The sequence below is a fragment of the Brachypodium distachyon genome, chromosome 5, assembly GCF_000005505.3.
Source record: "Brachypodium distachyon strain Bd21 chromosome 5, Brachypodium_distachyon_v3.0, whole genome shotgun sequence".
In the NCBI taxonomy this organism is placed as follows: Eukaryota; Viridiplantae; Streptophyta; class Magnoliopsida; order Poales; family Poaceae; genus Brachypodium; species Brachypodium distachyon.
This window is the reverse complement of record NC_016135.3, coordinates 10,826,493-10,845,804: the sequence shown is the minus strand read 5'-3', so window position 1 is coordinate 10,845,804 and position 19,312 is coordinate 10,826,493. Positions and strand designations below refer to the sequence as shown.

The following is a 19,312-nucleotide window of genomic DNA, read 5'->3' as shown; positions in this document are numbered from 1 at the left end:
ATAAAAACTAACATGCTTAGAAGAATGATGTACTATTAATTATCGATTATCTTAGGTCATATAATTTGTTTCCATATTAATAATTTATGCCAAATCAACAAGTTAGGAAAACAAATTAAGCGATGTTGCTCAAAGGTGACAGACCACGGCCATATGTTGAGTTTTTAAGAAAAATAAGATGATTTGTGCCAACTCAACAAGCGATGGAAAAATGAGTAAATATCAAGGAACTCCTATAATGAAAAATTTGGTATCAAAAAGCCACGACACTTGAAAAATTTATCACTTAACAACAATCTTTGTTCGAATCTGTTGCAGGAAGCCCATGATTTTGCAATCTAGCTACTTAACCGAAGTTCTAATTTAATTCACCTTTTTGCTTCCCAGGCCGAATCTGACCGATTCGGGCTTACGAGGAAAAAGAGGCGATGTGAGAGAAAAAAAGGACGGGGACATGTTTGCGCAATTTCTCGATAGTTACAAGAGTCACGGCTGAGCCCGGACATGGTCGAGCCACTCAGATCTTGCTGGGAAAGAAAAAACCGAGACTAACTTAGGTTTAGACAATGATGTTTGGGACCCAATTGTCATATCTTCTTTTAAGCAGCTAAATTAGGAAATTATGGATTTCATGCCACATATTGGCACTAAGGTTGAGACTAAGTGATAATTTTTTTAAGAGTAGTGGTTTTCTGACACCAATCTTCCTATGATTCCTTGATATTTATATTTATTAAAAAATCAAGTTTTTTTAGAATAATCCGCAACTTCATTCAAACTCCATAGTCGTTACGTGCAATGATTTGGGTCATAGACCCAAGAAATTACAAAGCAACTTCTATTATAACTAAAAATTACAACGTTGATACAGCTTGTCAAACCACAAGATCTTCACAAAAACACGAAGCAACTCCAAAGCCACACAAGAGCATTTTACAAATTCAGGAAATCGATATGAATGGATCTGACTCAAAATCCACAAGGTCGGACGCATCGAACCTGTGGTGAGTAGAACTCTCTGCCTGCGGCACTGCTCGATAAAGGCACCGTCACAACAGAGGAAGAATTAGACTATCTTTATTCTCAACAGCATAGCGTCCTCCGTCATAGCGTTGCCGATAAAAACCACACGGCTAATAATAATAGTAGACACTTCTGCATGTGTATAACAAGACCTAAGGTTCTCTTACCTCACAGCGTCAACATGGCGGCAGGAGGCAGGGGAACCAGATTCCGGTGAAAATGTGGTGAGATCTAATTCCAAAACCTAATTTTCTCTGTCTGCCGCCGCCAGGCTCTTCTCGAGACCGGACTTTGTTTTAAGAACATTCAAGTGAATAGGCTCAAAAATGACGGATCGCTGCCACTAACTAATTTCAGGGGAGTATAATGAAAAGATAATAAGGGGAGGATAAAGATAAAGATAATCGACTGGCATAAACGGGCTACAGCTTGCTAGGAACAGTTGAGCCCGATTGACCCATCAAGCCCACTTGACGTTTCAGCAGCCCGGCTTCTCAGGTGGACTTGTCAGAACTCGCTCTTGCTTAGCTACCTGAGCTGAGCTCAGATCCGCGGCGGGGAGCTAGGGTTCCGGCGAGACTAGCTAATGGCCTCACCGGCAGCGCGGCAGAGGCAGGAGCTGGCGGCGGAGGGTCAGCAGCACCTTGAGGATACGATCGCCGCCGCTTTCCAGATCCTTTCCTCCATGAATGACGAGCTCTGCAACCCCGTGCTCTGGTCCTCCTCCGCCACCGCCTCCGCTGCCGCCGCCGCCGGCTCCCAGCACCCCCACCAACATCAGGCTGCTCCCCCTCCACCCAACTGCGCCGACTCCGACGTTTCTGACGCCGCGGGGGGAGGCGCAGCGGGCTCCGGTGGGTCGCTCGACGAGGCGAGGCACCGGTACAAGATCGCCGTGGCTGCACTGCGCGCGTCCATCTCCGCCGTGGCTCCCTGCGCTCAGGTGAGAACTTGATGGACCGGATGATCCGTTCGTAATGTCTGTGCTGGAAATGTGGGTCTGTTAAAGACTACTAGTGGAAAAATCATTTTCTTGTCTGTCTCACTAGATAATTCCTAAATAGTCCCTTTGTTCGTGAACAGTTGATACATTGCACGGTCTCCAACCTTTTTTACTTATATGTTAGTGATTTTTTAAATGAAATTTTGTAATATAAAAGTGATTTTTTTAACAAATTTGTTATAATTTTTTCACCTTACCAAGGTAAATATTTCTATACATACCAATAGTAAGAATAGAAAAGTTTGATTGCACGCTTTCGAGAAGTCATGTATTTACGAGCGAGGGAGTAGAAAAACATTGTTGGCAGAAAAATGATGCCACATTTGAGTTGTCCAAGATGCACCTAAGAGCAAGGAGACAAGGATCTTGCGCTTAGGACTTCAAGATGCATTTGAAAGCAAGCAAATAAAGATACTTGCATGTTCGCGCAACTCATTTTGTCACGTTTCCGTAGGATTGCTATTGAGTTACTGGTTCTCATTATGCTATCCCGGATAAAACTAGCTTGCATTAGCTATTAGAACCATTAGCAAAACTTGATCTAATCGCATCCATTCTTCTGCTTATAGTTGCTTCAAACTCAGTGCCCATGATCTGTGGGATCACACTTGTTACTGCTCTGTAATGTTGTTGCAATGTTTTCAGGAGTTGGGATCAACAGAATTCAAGGGCGATCAAGCTGAGACTGAGCAATTGGAGGAGCGTGCATCTGCTTTGAGAAAGGTAATACTGTGAGAGGCTACTTATATGCAACATTCAGGATTTTGTCAGGAACCAGTTGGTACTTTGTACTGGCTCGGCCAGTTCAAGCCCAATTTAACATTGTTTTTGTACATGAGATATCTGTTTTAGTGCCTATGGCATGTGCCCTACTGCCCTGATCATATTAATTTTAAAATTCTCAAGACAGTATGTCCCCCCCAAAAAAATGAATTGGAAAAATCTCAATAGAAAGAATATACCGCCACCAGCCACAAATCAAAAATCTTCCAGCAGAGTCCTTTTTTGTTTGATTTGGTTGTGGTGGCCTAAACCCTGCTATTTTACCTGTGCCGGTGTTTGGATAGTATTTTTCATTCTATATGATTCATGATAAATATGTTCATTCTGTATTCTTTGGATTGAAAAATGCTTGTGCTGTTTATTTGTCACCATTTTCATTATTTATTCATATAATTATTATTTTTACCGAGGTATGTTTTGATGTTATATCACACACCGTTGGTTCCTAGAAAATTAAATGGTACCATTTTAATTAATTACTGCAATCGCAATAAGCCAATCCTATGTGCCCCTGATTAATATCACCATCTATAGTAGTCTCATCCATTCTTTGTAGAAGTTGGAAGCACACTTATGACACCTTCTATATCCATTCTTTTAACCTAGTGATATCATATGCTACTCTGTGGCAATGAAAACCTGTCTAACGTTCAGATTCTACTACAGGAGATTGAAAGCAAAAACAAGCACCTAAAGCTACTCATTGATCAACTCCGTGGTCTAATATCGGACATATCAATGTGGCAGAGCCCTTGCTCAGCGTGAGATGGAACTGCTAAGTCCAAGAGATCACAACAAGGTGCGAGCTAAGGGGAAATTGTATATGCTGGCCTTTTTTTAAAGGGAAAGCAGATGAGATACTCTTTAAAGGGAAAAAGATGGAATGCAGTAGCTAAGTACAAAATGATCAGCTTTCTTCTGATGCTAAAAATGTGAGGTGCTAAATACGGATTAGCTAAATATAGCTAGTAACGCATATACACGCAAGGTTTATTTTGGACAGAAGCAGGGGTTTGGATATAGGACCATATGTTGGACTGGATATGCTTCTCTTTTACCAGTGCACGATCAGACATTGAATCCAAGACTCATGTAAAGTTGTAAACTCTCTTTTTTCCTGTTATTTTTGCCCAAATGTTCCACGGACCCTGTTCTGTGAAAATTAAATTTAGCTCCTAAACATGCAGTGCAGATTCTTGTGTGGTTATTCAAAATGCTGAACGATTGTCATATACCTTGCAAAATCTGAGTTTCGTTGGGAGGTCTTATAGCACTTTGGCCTTTCAAATGAATTAAACACGTGTGCTTGTTTAGAAGAAAAAAGAGTCAGACGTTCAATCCTGTGAAAATAGACGTTTCAACCTTGAACATTTGAGCTCTATCGAGTCAACAGTATCCAAGGCAGTTCTGAACTGACACAGTTGACAAAGAATTTAGAAAAAAATGAAACAGGAAAAATAGAAAAACAAGGACTTTTTTTTTCTTCCAAAATTAGGGCAAATAAAAGCAGAAAAATATGGAAAACTCGGAAATTCTGATTTTTTTAGGGAAATAGGAAATATTATAAATTAATTGGGTAAACGTCTAGTAAAAACAATCGTATTCATGAAAAATTGGATAGAATGCAGTAGAAGGAAATAACACACATCATCATGACCTAATGATGCAAGTGTATATTATAACTTTTCTAAAACATATTTGAAATTTCTAGTAATTTTTCCGTTTGCTTGATTTCTTTAATTTTCTCTGCATTTCTCTCGTTTCACTTTTTTTATTATCATTTTAATTATTATTTTGTTTGCATGGCAAGGTGCTATTGTGTAAAAGCCTGACAGTTGGTGGTAACTCTAAACTGCATAGAATGAGGCCGAAGGAGTTGAATAAACAGATTCAGTAGTTTTTAAGGTTAAACTGTTTCCAAATTCAAAGATAAAAGTGAATTCTTACAAGAATTCAATGACGAAATTTGAAAAAAGGTTTTCTTTTTCTGGAATAAATGATCTGTACCGGAGTATCAGATAATTAGAATCCTATAACTTCTTTTCTTACCAGTCTTCTCACTATAGTTTGGTGAAAGGAGTTATTGTTTATCATTCGTCCACATAAAAAAAAACTCAAACGTGAGCTCAAAACTCATGTCAAAATTCCTCCAAGTTCTCTCTCTAATTAATAAACTACTCCTGCATAATTTCTAGAAAGCAACCCAATAACTATGTTTTATAGTTTATGGGTCTCATTATGTTGTGCATTTTCTGATTTTTTTACATGTCAGCAGGACATTGTATGCTGAACTAGACATTCCCAGCTAACACAGTACTGCTTAACAGACAACACTACATAAAACCTCCTCGCGAAGAAAAAGAACACTACACAGAATCATCAGCCTACAGTAATCAGGCAAACACTGTACATGCTGAACTCTATCAGGTCATTATACTGTACCAAATTAATAGTTACTTCAAATCATTGTGGGCAGCTCCGCACACGGTCCTTACGACACATGCTTTTTCAGAACATGAAATCCATTCCCATTAGCAAGTCATCATTAAGTCTTGATGTTGCCTCATCAGATGCACCGGTGTCAATCTGCATTTAGAATCAACCTTGTTAAGATACTGCACAGATTTGATTTTGGGCAGAAACAGCAAAAATGCTGCATAGCTCTAAATGGTTGCAGTTCATCCAGTAAGCACACTGTGATCGATCTTTTCGTTACAACTCGTTTATATTAAAATTGACACTAACGAACAATTTAGTATTGCACGCGTTGCATACCAGAGAGTATGATTGCACTATGTTTGTGTTTGGCCCCTCTAAGAGATTAGTGCCTCGGTCTTTTCATTTATATTCAAGTAAATCGCTCTTTACTTTTCTCGGGTACATGCTTATGATCGGAAAATTGCTTAAATGGCTATATCCATAAACTACTTACAGTTGCTTGGCGAAACTCCTCAAGCATTCGACGGTACTGCATCCTTGCTTCAGGAGACTCTACCATGGACAGCACTCTTGACACAGCCTCCTTGACAGATTCATCAACCTTTTGGCGACGGAAGATCTTGACTGCTTCATCATCATCATCATCAAAGTCATCGTCATCTTCCTCTTCTTCCTCTTCGGCTGCAATCATCGCTGGTTGCTCAGCTCGGAAGCCACGTAAGCCATGTCCTTTCCTACGCCACCGTAGTATTACTTTCTCTAGCACACTAACAGTGCTTACGAAAGTCTTGTATTTCTTTCTCACTTGATGGCCTCTTACATGGGCCTGACAAAGGAAGGTATGTAGGGTTAATCCTGTGCATGACAACTTGCCAGATATTATGTACCATTGAGTTGAGATTGAATAATTTAAAATGAAATATTAAGTAATTCCTTTACCTGTATTTTAACCACATTTCTGCGCATGTTGAGAAAATTTTTCCGCCCTTTCCAACCTCTGTACTTCTTCTGAATTGAAACAGCTGCTTTATCAGAAAACTGACCGTTTGAAACATGATGTTGGTAGTATAACCTTGATGCAGCTGCAAGTTCATCTATATCTTCTTGCGTCATCCCATATTCATCCTTAAGTCGAGCATCCTTGTGTTGCCTCTTCCTGAAAGAAAAGGCACGGAAGGCATTTTGAATTCGTGCCGCTGCTTGAGCTGCATTTCTCACGGCTGCCAAAGAGTCCTTTAGTGAGAGCTCATCTTCTGTGCCTCCGTGCAATTGGGCACTCCGCTGAGATATGCTCTCTACTGCTCTCTCTGCTTCAATTGCAGCAGATCCCTTTGAAATATCACTCTCTTCTATAGTCAGTGATAAAAGATAGCTAGTTAGTGACACTTCTGAAAGATAGCCTGCAAGGCCCATGTGTCCCCGTTTAGAAGCCAGGAAGGCTGCTGTTTTCCCCACTGGATCTTGTGCAGTTGGATCGGTGACTGCTGGAGCTGATGCACCAGCAGCAAGAAGTGCTGCAACCATCTTTTCCCTGCAATAAAAATAGACATACTATTACTGATAATGTTTTACAAGGTCGGTTGCTAGTTCTTCAACAGAGAGAAAAGATATGAAGCACAAAAAGAGAGAAAAAGATGTTAAAGTATACTGACATTTCAAGAACTATGCTGATGTATTGCATTTTGTGTGCACAACTAATCAACCAATCAAAACATGTTGTATACCAAAAAAACACATTTTCTTTGCATGTAAACTGACCACTTCGACTTCTTTTGGTACCTAGGTTCAGAATTTGGTTATCATTTCCTGGTAAAAAAGGCTATTACTTGTTACCAAGTTCATGGTATGGAAGCTGAGGGTACCCAAGTACAACACCAACATTTTTAGTTTTGGATAATAAAAATAGTTCTTCAGCAAACAATAAGGATACATCTTTTGTTCATATGAATTGTTTTGGAGACATTTTGTTTCAGCGTTATGGATAACTCTCTGGTTAGTCAAACGGAATAGAATTCACCAGCAATAAAAAATAATTTCTGATTACCTTCCAAAATAAGCAGCCCAATGAAGTGCAGTCCATCCATTGGAATCACGCAAATTTATGCCAACACCAGCACTGAGAACCGAAGACAGTGCCCACTCATAGCCAAGTGCAGAGATTAAGTGTATAATACCTTGCTCATGCTTGGAGAGAGAACATGTTCCGTCATTTCCTTGGAGCTTCAATGATAACCACTGTTGTAATTTACTTTTAAGCAATTCCTCCATAATCCAATCAACCATGCTTAGTGGATTTTCACATCCTACATTGAGTTCATCAATCAACTGCTGCCAGTGCTCCTCATTCATGTTAAGTTTTGGACGCTGTGTAGACTGAGGATCACCATCCAGAACTGCAGATGATCCATTCTCACACAAAAGCATTCTTGCAAACTTTGCAAGAAGTGACAACTCTTCACTAGACTTCATAGATCTAGATGACTGTGTGAGATCTCTGAAACTAGAAACCGTCGGCTTTGCACGGAACTCAAAGTCCTTGACTTCACTGCAAACTTCCCTATTCCCATTGGTAATACAGAGTGTGAGCTTTCCGCTGCTGTGTAGCGGTGTGTGGCAGCGGAGAACACCTGGCTGAACAATTTCAACAGGCACCTCATTGTCACCAAACATTACTCCCCAGCACGAATTCGACGGATCACACAAGAAATCTCCAGTAATGATGACCTGCATTGTGAGGGAAATGATATAGAAATGAGAACAGTTGGTGTTAAAACGCAAGAAGCTTAAATGTTTGTGATGTACCTTGGTGACCTCAGAGCAGAATGCCCATTCTGGAGAGATCTCATGAATGTTGAACTGTTGCTTCTGTGTCAAGGTTAGTCTTGTATCTAATCCAGAAGAGGGTTCAAACTGACAATGGTCCGACAGCAGCTCGAATATTTCAGAGCCACATGCATTGCTTTCGAGTGTTATAGGTGTTAAACTTTGCCAATCTGGGTTCAGACAGCTTTGAAGACTACTGTTATGAACTGAAAGGGTATCAATGCCATTGATTCCTTCATCTCTTGCTATGCAATTATAAGATGGTGAGTCAATAGAGTCTTCTGGTCCTAAAAGAAATCTTGTAGCAGCAGAAAGTTGCAGCTGCAAATCACTACTGTCTAGGCCTCCTGGTGGCTGATATTCTGAACTTTGCTGATAGTGCACACCACAATACCCATGTAAAAAATGCAAGGTGTAAATACACTTGAATGAATCCCGCAAAAAAATAAATCAATGAAGGTCATAATTTACAAAGAATCATGCCATTCCTTAAAATACTAAAAGAGCTATTATTCTGGACATCGTAAAGTGTGTTCTGAACACAATGTTGACATGGAGCCAACAAGATGATTTGCACATTCCATTTTATGTATTCTTTTACTTATGCAAGAACTATGAGGCCCTAAACTTAAACGCCCCTAAAGAGCAATTGAATGACCATCACAGTAGATGATTCCACATGCATCCCTCTTATTCTACGTAGAAGAAATTACACATTTCGGAAAGGATAATAGAAATCATACCATGTACGCAGATGAAGCTGAAGAAACTGAATTAGATTGCAGCACATTACCCCATGATGGTAATATCCCCCTGCTAACACCATTTTGAGTTTCTCCTGCTTGAATTTGATTTGCTTGCTTTTCACCTGAGTAAGGAAACAGCAGAATTAGGTTTAGTTTACACATAAAAAATAATCAATTAGTTAGTCTGGAGTTTGGACGCCTCAAAATGTGATGGTGTGTAAGGTCAGAAGTGGGCACTGCCACATAACTACTACCACCGTCTGGGTTTATAAGGCATGTGCGTGTTCCAAAATCACCAATTTAACTAACAAAATATAAGTTATACAAAAAAAATTATCATTCAAAATCAAAAGTTCATTTGACTACAATTCTAATGATACACTTTTTGTGCAATATAATACATATTTTGTTTGGAACAAACGCAGGCCTTATAAACCCGGACAGAGGTAGTAACTAGTACTAATAAGTACTAAGATGTCAGTAATATTTTCCAATCACAAAGCCATGTGGAAGAGATGTTCTGATTTCTTTTTATCTGTTTCCATATAGTACTGCAATTTTAGCTCTCACGGATCTTGCTTTAAAGAAATGCAGTAATACCTGAAACATTTCCTAGGCTGTTGCTTGTGTGATGGCCCTGTCTATCTGCAGCCTCAATACTTGTATCAAAGTCCAAAGGTTGCGATTGATTTATGTAAATGTAGTCATCATCATCATTATCAGCCAAACCTAAATGCTCACCGATCTTCTTCAAAGCTTGCTTGAGCCCAGATTTATTTGTCAAGCAAAATTCAGAACTCTGTTCCAGACTACTCTGGCCAAGCTCTGGTGCCCCTATCACAGTTGTTTGCTCGAACTCCGGTATGCTTAGTAGAACGCCACTATGATTGTTGTACATTTTGTTTGCAGAACCAGAACTTACTTCAGTTATAGAATTAGAATAGCTGTGACGGGACTCACTGCTCTCACTAGAGCCAGAAGTGGAGCTGTGATATTGCTTTCCATATATGTCATTTGGATAACTCAAGGCTGAAAGAGATCCTGCTGATTCATTTGACACTGATGCTGAGTAATTTCTTCCCTGGAGACAAAACAAAGTTCCAAGCACACATTTACTCATGCGATGTATTCACCTTGTAGTTGAATAAAGGAGTGGATACATAGCACTTGTAATTAACTAATTATACATGTCCATGAAATCAAATCTAATTCATCTGAGTCCCAGTTCATGCTCAACTTCTTTTTTAATTTAGAATAGCATGAAAGAATATCTCCATAATTGGGAAAAGGTCAGATCTGATCCATCATGGAAAAAAGAAACTTAATTTCCACTTTGGTAATTTGGTGTCTTACATGCAATATTACAAGAGCAGACTGCAGCTACAAGTGGTTGCATACTACGGATGCATTGTCAGGTTTAACCATTCTTAATGATACATTGTGTAACTGGATGCTGGCATGAATTCATGTCAATAAGAATTCTTGAAATATACAAAACAGGGAGGCCTGAAATGACACATTCATCTATTCATGTTTGACACATGGTAACCATTTCAACTGGAACATGAACTGATAATGGTGATATCCTTTTTATGTGTGGTTATTTTAGCTGAGTCAGTCAATTTCTCGGTATTTATTTCCGGGCCAGATGTTTTTTCCATAACAGTATATCTCCACTTTTTATCATATCGGTATTTTGGGATAGATGGTTGGTTGCTACATCTTAACATGGTATCAGACCTGAGGTCTTGGGTTCAAGTCTCAGTCCCCGCATTTCCCCCAATCATTTACCCACACCCACGTGGTGTGAGGGGAGGTGTTGATCATACCATATCTACTATTCCTATCAGATCAGTCTTTTGGAATAGATGGTTTGGTTGCTATATCTTCACAAATAGCACCAGAAATATTTACAGGAAACCATGTCACTCTATACTTGCTTCCAGAGATAGCAAGTCACATACCTCAGCTACTTCTCTATATTGTACCAGCACAATGTGGTCGTATGCACTGCAGAAAGGAAGAAGATGTATTATAACAAAATATTACGAACAACCCCTGTTTCGCACAGGCAAATGTTTGTAAAGTGCTCAAGATAGCAAACGTGTAGCAAGGAGCGCTCAGCATCTTAGCACAACTGCAAATTAATGATAACTTAAAAATATATAAATGGGATAATCCACAATCTCACAGAAGTCCTCAGAAGTTTTCTTTTACTGACTCTTAAGAAGATTTTGAGCTAGCTGAATGGCAAAGTTGATCTTACGGTTCCAGCATCCAGAAACATCGTCTCTGGAAACAAGGATTTTCATCTCCATGAGCGTAGTAGCAACTTAGAGCATCAAGATTTCCAACCTGTGATGATAGCAAAATGTCATATATAAGATGATTAGTGCTTCACTCATGAAGTTTTGATAAAAAACAATCTGTATCATCCATTAATCAAAGAAAATAAATCAGGCTAACCTTACAAAAGATTCCTGTTAGTACTAATGGATTGCTACGATAACACAGAACAAATAAAGAGACAGGGCTTGGTATAAGCAAGACCGATAGATTGTTTGTATGGTCAGTAGATTTACGCTTGTTCCACGCAAAAAAAGAGAGTGGATGAAAGACTTGTCAGTGTCAGTTGCGCAGTCTCTTATAAATACTCCGTATAAGTTATCTTACAAGCTAGATGTTTAAACTTCAAACCACATATTAGTTAGTCTAGAGCGATGGCTCTTCCAAAATCTGCAGACACCAAATAACGATATTTCACCTTTCACCTATAAAATACCAAACAAAAGAATACCAATAAATGATTTTGACATGTGCGTGTTTCCTTCTTCCAATTGCAAGGTATCACTTGATAGAGCAGCAAACACTGGACATGAAAACAACTTGTCCACCGATATCTATTTTAGAACTATATGTGATTCCGTACATATGTTCAGTAGGAGTGGCTGATGTGATCAAGTCATGATATTTGATTTGCGACACAATATTCTACGGTTCCACTGCTACTTCTTGCAAGGAGCATGCACACCGAGCCAACCGAAAAAGTTTTGGCATACTTTTGTGTTTAATTTTTTTTCACAAAATAGATGTTTTTCACAAGCCAGTAAGCAAGACTATTGAAACCAAGTAAATAACTGGAACAGTGTCAAACTATTGAGCTTTCTGAAACAAACCTTCAATCGCTCGTGAGCCTCCCCAACAGTTCTTCCGTCCTTCTTCCTCCGCCATGCATAACCATCTTTCCGGAAAAACCGATTAACACGGCGATTATAAAGGAATAGTGAACCACCTAGAGAATAAATGATAATGTTAGTGTACCCACGTAAAGGTAGAACCGTAGAACTAAAAGAAAAGTTCTCAAAATTAAGGAGATGCGCTATACTGGGTGGCTTATTTGGTGGCTCATGGGTGATTGGGAGCCTCTCATGATTCAGCAAGATATAGTAGACTTCAGAAGGCTTTAACCACCTGCTCCTCGCTTCTTTGAGAAGCACGTTGATGTCGAAACCTACAACCAGAGAAAGAACTAAATGAAGATAAAGTATTAATCGTTTTTGTACTATATAAGCCTGACATTAAGGTGCAAAACCAACGTTTAGTTATCATGAGTTGAAGCAATCAATCATTCTCTCCTCCAAACAATGGTTGTTTTGCACTGTAATAGGGTGAACAAGAAGATGAGCGAAATCCTAACATCAAGACGAAACCTGCTAAAATTATTTTCTATATTCAAGAAGCCTTTTTTTTGTGGGGGTGCTTCCAGAAGCTTGCGTTGTACATTCAATCAGTTTTTTTTTTTCGAAAGGATACATTCAATCAGTTGCAGTTATACAAAAAAATTAAATAAATATTAAAGAATTTGAACCCCCAGACCATAGAAAGCAAGCTGATTCAAACTGATCAGACAATCTTGAGCAACTATTCACCTTTCCTTTGCTTAAACAGACCTTGTAAAAAAATGGTTCCAGCCGATTAAAATGATCACCTACACACCAAATTTGATCAATCACCCGTGACAACAGAAGGGCCCAAGATATCGATTTCCAGGTGAAATAAACAATCCAGGGTTAAATCCTCTACACAAACTAGACAAAAAAAAAACACCACCTTGCTGCTGCATCAACCGTAACAAGAAACCCAAGGTGAAGAAGTTTACTCCTACCCAGGTCACACCAAAACAGGAGGCAAGTAGGAGGCCTCGCGGCATCGCCTACCAAGAATCAAAGGGAAAAACCGATGAGATAGCTCCACTCACTCTGGCTCATGGTCACTTGCCGAGATCCAGCAGCCCCCAAGCTCTAAGGGAAAGAGGGGTGGCCAAGCACTCCAAGAAGCGGAAGCCCCCAAGTCCCAAGAAACAGGAACTGGACAGTAAGCAGACAAGTGGAAGTGGAGGCACGGATAGTCCCTGGAGGGAGAAGTAGGATATCGCTAGGGTTCTTGCTGTGTCCTTGATTTCCCAAACAGAGGGGGGAGCTGGGAGGAAGAGAGGATATGGAGAGGGGAAGAGAAGTTGCTATGAAATGGCGGCGAGGGGGATCGGCTGGTTCCTTCCGGGATTCAAGACTCGCTGTTTTGTCCTCTTGTGCTGCCGTGTTGTGCTTCCAATGTGCTCACGTATAGTGTAGTTTAGTATGGGGTGTGCTGTCCGTACATGTAAATTTCATAACTTCAGTATCCGTGCAAACTTGACATAAACTTCTAACGCTAAGAGCAACTCCGACCGTGACCCTCATTTGGCGTCCGGGCATCTGTTTTTAAGGCCGTTTGGGGGCGCCGGCGCAAATATTTTTTTAGGATTCCGCCATGACCCAGCCGCGTCTTCAATACCAACTTCTCAAAAAATTTAAACATAAAGTTTTTTATTACATAATTCTAAAATAAAAAAACGAGAGAGGAGAGAAGGTGACGAGAGGAATGCCGAGCACCGCCGGGGGTCGCCACTTTTTATAGCGCCAGAATGCGAACCGGCGGGTGTGTGAACACGGCAATAATGGTCGGGCCCGCGGCCGCGTGGCAACCGGCAGACTATCGCCATTAAAATCGACTCGGGAGCCGAGGAGGGGTCGGTGAGAAACCGGTGAGGCGATTAATTGGGCGCTGACATCGCAGGCCCGCCGCAATAACGCGTTGCGCCGGCGCCCCTGTCCTCCCCCCCCCCTCCACCCCGTGGGCTGGGTTCGGCCTGGGTGCGCCGGCTAACTTTTTGGACCACGCCGACTAAAAAAACAATTTGGAGAGGATGGCTGGGTCGGAATTTTCGTGCCGGCGCCCCCTAAGCCTGTTTAGGACATCTTCAACAAGCCATTACTTAGGCTGGTACTAAGAAGAGAGAGAATGGACAATATTAGATATAGTAACAATCTCTCCAACAAGTGGTTTCTTAACCTTGTTACTAACACCTCAAAAGTATATATAATATATTGTAGTTGGTCTCACGAAAGCATGATATAAGTAACAACCCTTGCTCTAATAGTACTTTAGTTGTTACTTACGTCTTGGTATGCATGTAGTACTAGTTTCTCTAGGGAGAAACCACTGCTTCTTTTCTCCTCTACTTTATACGGCCACATCATCAAATTTTGACATGTCATCATATTAGCACCGGCTGACTCACCTTATTGGAGATGCCCTTAGGGGCCTTTAGGCGGGGCGGCTGGAGTTGCTCTAAGATTGAGAAAGTGTACAAGGATCCAAACTCTATTTTACGTCATGGTGAATTATGACAATGTCATCTTACTACGCAAAAGAATTGGCACGGATTTATTATTTGACTAACTGATATTTTTTCCATCTAATTTCTGATGAGAGATTAAAAAGTAATTTCAGCACCACACAGTTGAGAACCTGCAGCAGACTAAAATTGTATGATTGGTTGGTTCGAGCCAGAGTTTTTCCGGTTTAGAGATTTTTTCTATGGTAACTGTATAAAAATAAACCTAAATTTGCATCTTGAAGCAGGTGGTGTAATTGTACATCCACTTTCCTAACAAAGTAAGGTACGCTCACTGCCTCCCATCTAGAGATTTTTTATGGGTCTTTGTTTGTCAATAATCGATGTAGCGAGACGATGGCATCGATTTTGAATAAAGTCTTCTCGACTCGGCCTCTTTCCGGTGGTGCTTTAACTATTGGGGGACGTGTTAAATATGTTGTTGTTGATATAGAATAATGTGCGAGTAGTAAATAAGATATGGACGGGACTAGGGGGTGCATGTGCACTTTAGGGGGCCCCCGGGTGCACACCCAAAAAAGGAAAGTTCCAGGGGTGCTTTAAAAAAATGGAAATTGCTGTCCCCCGGACTCCCCCGCACCTATTTGTGCGCCGCGGGTGTGGTGGGCCCTGCACTCGCTGTTCTCTCAGGGCAATTTGCCCCCTCACGCAAGCAAACACAAACAGGAAACAACAAAAAGGCAGAAAAAGAAAAGCAAAAAAGCAAGGAAAAAGCAAGCACCAAACCCTAGATCCAATCTCCTTCTTCTCCCCAGGTGCCTTCTTCGGTTCTTCCTCCCACAATTCCCCCGTTGTTTCCAACAAGGACGGGTTCCAACAATCATGGAAGCTGCCCCAAAAATCAAAGCAGAAAATTGAGGGTGCAGGAACAAAAGGTAATTGCCAGCACCCTGCCCCTTCCCTATACATCTTTGCAATTTCAATAGGATTTCAGTATGAACATTGCCAAGTTTTTATCCATGTTTAAACAGAGGCAAAAAAAAACACCAAAAAAACTGGTAGAAATTTGCATATGTAGGAACATTGGTGCTGGATCCAGCACCACATCGACCCACAAAACCCCCAAACACAAATGGCAAAACAGAAAAGCACAACTGTCATGTTGCATGCTGCCATTATCCTGTCCCAAAAATTGCAAATATGGGTCAGGTTATGGATTTGGGCATGCCTAACCATAGAGCAGCATGCAAAAGTAGTTGGCAAAAAGTACTACAAGCAAACTCTTACTCCCCTAGACAGGTTCCATGAGAACTTGCATATGGAAACAAGTTTTTGGACAATATTCATCATGGTGATTGGTAGTTGACATCCAGGGTTGCTGTAAGTATAAAGCATGGGATAAAAAGCAAAAAGGACACATCAGTTTGCTAGTAGCTAACAAGTTTAGAGGCAAATCATGTAGCATTAAAAAAGCACATAAAGCTTGAGCCAATCCCTTGAGTTTCCAGCATTAGGCTATTTTGGGTTCTGATATTCACACTTCAGCCTTGACAGTACTCAACCTGTACATCAAATGTCTTTGCATCCCTTGCTTCTGCCATATGTACAAATCCATCTCTTCAGATTAGCAATTCCTGCTTAAAAAAAACAAAGGATAGCTTAGCTAGGGAGGCACAAAAATGCAGAAATATGCATGTAGGTACAAGACAAAAGAACATAAAAAGGCCCTAAGAAAAGCACAAAATTTGGTTTTGATCTGAATCTTGCCTAATAATAGCACTCTTACGGTCTCTTATTAATTGCAGATGGATTGGCTGAAACTTAATGAGTTGCCTACTGATCTAGTTGATGATACAAATGATCCTGCTGGCGAAGGCTGTGCAACAGCTACGTTACCATCGTACTGCACACAACCTGCCTCCCGCAAAGAGGTAAGAGAAGCAATTTGTGCTGAAGGAAAAGCTGTTGCATCACATAATGGGAACATGCAGTTTGTTAGCTATGAGGGCCAGGTTGGGCAATTTGAATCAACTAACTTTAATCAAGATACAACAAGTATGCCTGACGAGGACAACAATGATGCTCAAATACCAGAAGATGAAGTTTTATCGCAACCAAGTGAGTCTTATTTGGGGATGAGATTTGACACGCTGTTATGTGCAAAAGATACAATGCCTATTCACTAAGGTTAGGGTTCTCAACAAGTTCAAGCACTTCTAGGAGATCGTTTTACACAAATGAAGTTGAGAAGCAACTTTTTGTTTGCAATAAGTTCAGAAAGCCTAAGGCAAGATGGTGAGAAGACTCAAAAAACTAAAGTTGCTCCTGGTGTGAGCTCAGAATTTGAAGTAGACAACGGAGATGAGATTGCTCCTGGTGTGAGCTTTGCATGTGGGTAAAAAACCTCGAAAGAAAAGTAGAAAAGAGACAATTAAAGACACAAATTGCAAAGCACGGATGATTGGCAAAGTTAATGGACAGTAGGTCACAAGTAGTTTATTTCATTTCAGAACACAACCACCCCTTGATTACCAAATCATCCCTGACTAAATATCTAAGATCACACCAGGGCATCCCCAAGGAAGAAGAAAACTTCTTGAGAATTCTGCACGATTCTAACTTAGAAACAGGTACATGCTAGTTGCTTTTCTCTCTGATTTGTTTGTTAACATTGACTAGTTTGTCATAAAAGAAACCCAATACTTTTTTTTTGACGGGGGAAAGCAGCAGGAGAGGCTCCTACTGCATTTATATTAAACAGAATCAGTTAAACAAGTTACATATATACATGAGCAGCAGGTGAGGACAAACCCTCACACGAAATCTAAGAAACAAGGTGTATAATTTGCACTAGATGATCTTTAAAACTGTCTCTAGTGGACCTGTGGGCGAGCAGCTCCAGATCAGTCTTGAGGATGGCTCTCCAAGCAACTTTGGAAGGTGCAAGATCATCAAAAAGCTTAGCATTACGTACTTTCTAGAGAGCCCAAGCCGCAAGAGTGATAACCTCCCAGAAGAGGCCCCAAGGCCAGGCATCCTTTGCGTGAAGCAGGCGATCAGTGAGTGGGAGGGACAGGTCCCAAGTGATATTCAGATCGTTCCAACAGCCTTGGCTGAAAGTACAGTCAAAGAAAAGATGATCCAAAGTCTCTTCAAGAGGAGAACGACATAAGATGCAGTCCCAGCTAGTAGTAATGATAAAGTGCCGACGCCTAAGCATGTTTCGCGTGTTGAACCTGTCCATCATAAGCAGCCAAACAAACGCCTTGTGCTTCATGACACATTTGGACTTCCAAAACTTCATCATGATGGGGTTACTAGGCAATGAGGAAAAATAGTGTTTGTAGAACCGGCTAGTAGAAAATCCATCTTTCCAAATGCACTGCCAAACATCAGAACCAGCAGCCTCAATCACTAACTCAAACGTCTCACCTAGCTCCTGCTGAAGAGAAGTAAACTCAGCAAAAGCAGGGGCTGAGAGAGGAGCCTGGATGGAGGGAGCTTGAGGCAGAGAAATCACAAAGTCCTTGACAGAAATGTCCTTGTCGGTAGAGTAGGAGTAGGCACGAGGGAATTCATCCGACAGGAGATGGCCATTCCAAAAATCCTTCCAAAATAGACAACTATCAGAAGTGGCAACAAGACAGGAGGTGCAACCCCGATAAATGGGATTCAGTTTGAAAATGTCCCTCCACCAAATCGATCCACAAGGAGCAATAGAATGCGGCACTTTATTCTGGTAATAAGTATTCCACAAAAGATGCACCCAAGGAAGGTCAATCTTATTGTAGAATTTATCCAAATGTTTCAACAACAGGGCTTAGTTCTGAATTTTTAAGTTAATGACTCCCAATCCTCCACGATCCTTAGGGCGACAGACCAAGTCCCACACAGCAAGAGATTGACATTTTTCCCCAACCTCAGTCTGTTTGCTCCAAAGAAGGTGACGTTGGGCTTTGTCAATGTCCTCTAAAATTTTAGGAGGGAGCTCCAGGGAGCATGGTATATGTAGCAAGAGAGGAGATTACTGAATTAAGAATCATAACCCTGCCACCATAAGAGAGCAAAGCCGAAGTGTTGGACATACGATGCTCAATCCTGTCCACCAGTGGCATGAAATCAGTGAGAGTGGGCCGAGTGGTGCCCAAAGGCAGCCCAAGGTAAGTGAACGGCATGGATCCAACAACACAGCCAAGCACCGAAGCAAGATTAGTGGCCTGAAGATCACTGATGTTAACCGGTATCAGCTGAGATTTATGAAAGTTTACTTTAAGAAACCCAATACTGGTTTTGTGTGACATTGTATATTTTTCCATGAAAACTGCATTTTCTTATGCATGATGTTCATTCTTTTTTCGCAGGGCGTATGATGCAACTAATGTCATCATTTTATGGATCTGGTCTTCTTGTTCCATATACAACAAAGGCAATAAGCAACTACCGGTCTAGGATGCGTGCACAAAACCGTGGTGGTGACATGGCCGAGACAATTTCCTATTTTACGCAGAAGCGACTAGATGATCCAGGATTTTACTTCAATGTTCTCTTGGATGATGAACAAAGGGTTCATAACATATTCTGTATAGATGGTGCACCCCACAAAGCATATGAAGATGCTTATTCTGATTGCATCTCGTTTGATACTACATATTTGACTTATCAGTACAACATGCTCTTTGCACCTTCCATAGGTATATTAATAGACATGAGCAATCGTTCATGTTAGGCTGTGGCTTTTTGAGGGATAAGAAGGCAACTAGTTTTGACTGGTTGTTTGAGACCTATCTAGATGCAATGAATGGCAAAGCTCCCAAGAAT

The 19,312-nt window shown here is 40.8% G+C and overlaps 2 protein-coding genes across 5 annotated transcripts; one reads left to right on the top strand and one right to left on the bottom strand.

Annotated features, from left to right (window-relative positions):
* Positions 1-1,493: 1,493 nt before the first annotated feature.
* Positions 1,494-4,014, top strand: LOC100837441 (mediator of RNA polymerase II transcription subunit 30). Its single transcript, XM_003579569.4, has 3 exons — positions 1,494-1,966; positions 2,672-2,749; positions 3,476-4,014. Exons 1-3 carry the CDS (start codon positions 1,610-1,612, stop codon positions 3,572-3,574), a joined length of 534 nt encoding a protein of 177 aa, XP_003579617.1. The 5' UTR covers positions 1,494-1,609; the 3' UTR covers positions 3,575-4,014.
* Positions 4,015-4,953: 939 nt separating this feature from the next.
* On the bottom strand, positions 4,954-13,419 carry LOC100827642 (calmodulin-binding transcription activator 4). Of its 4 annotated transcripts, none has more exons than XM_010241507.3 (12): positions 13,076-13,417; positions 12,203-12,346; positions 11,994-12,109; positions 11,084-11,172; positions 10,782-10,827; positions 9,418-9,898; positions 8,815-8,939; positions 8,051-8,443; positions 7,293-7,972; positions 6,188-6,779; positions 5,742-6,074; positions 4,954-5,395 (listed from the first exon to the last, which is right to left on the bottom strand). In XM_010241507.3, exons 1-12 carry the CDS (start codon positions 13,083-13,085, stop codon positions 5,318-5,320), a joined length of 3,087 nt encoding a protein of 1,028 aa, XP_010239809.1. In that variant the 5' UTR covers positions 13,086-13,417; the 3' UTR covers positions 4,954-5,317. The 4 variants fall into 4 exon arrangements, with proteins under 4 accessions (XP_010239809.1, XP_010239810.1, XP_024311653.1 ...); XM_010241508.3 differs by having other exon boundaries at positions 12,203-12,328; positions 13,076-13,416; XM_024455885.1 differs by lacking the exon at positions 13,076-13,417 and adding an exon at positions 12,414-12,441 and having other exon boundaries at positions 12,203-12,328.
* Between the last annotated feature and the right edge of the window lie 5,893 nt (positions 13,420-19,312).

Excerpts from the sequence above, each read along its gene's own strand:
- LOC100837441 (XM_003579569.4), top strand. The coding sequence starts at position 1,610 with ATGGCCTCACCGGCAGCGCGGCAGAGGCAGGAGCTGGCGGCGGAGGGT. Across the intron at positions 1,967-2,671 it reads CCGTGGCTCCCTGCGCTCAG|GAGTTGGGATCAACAGAATT; the intron begins GTGAGAACTTGA and ends CAATGTTTTCAG. Across the intron at positions 2,750-3,475 it reads GTGCATCTGCTTTGAGAAAG|GAGATTGAAAGCAAAAACAA; the intron begins GTAATACTGTGA and ends ATTCTACTACAG.
- LOC100827642 (XM_010241507.3), bottom strand. Across the intron at positions 9,899-10,781 it reads AATATAGAGAAGTAGCTGAG|GGAAGAAATTACTCAGCATC; the intron begins GTATGTGACTTG and ends TTTTGTCTCCAG. Across the intron at positions 6,780-7,292 it reads TGGGCTGCTTATTTTGGAAG|GGAAAAGATGGTTGCAGCAC; the intron begins GTAATCAGAAAT and ends TTTTTATTGCAG.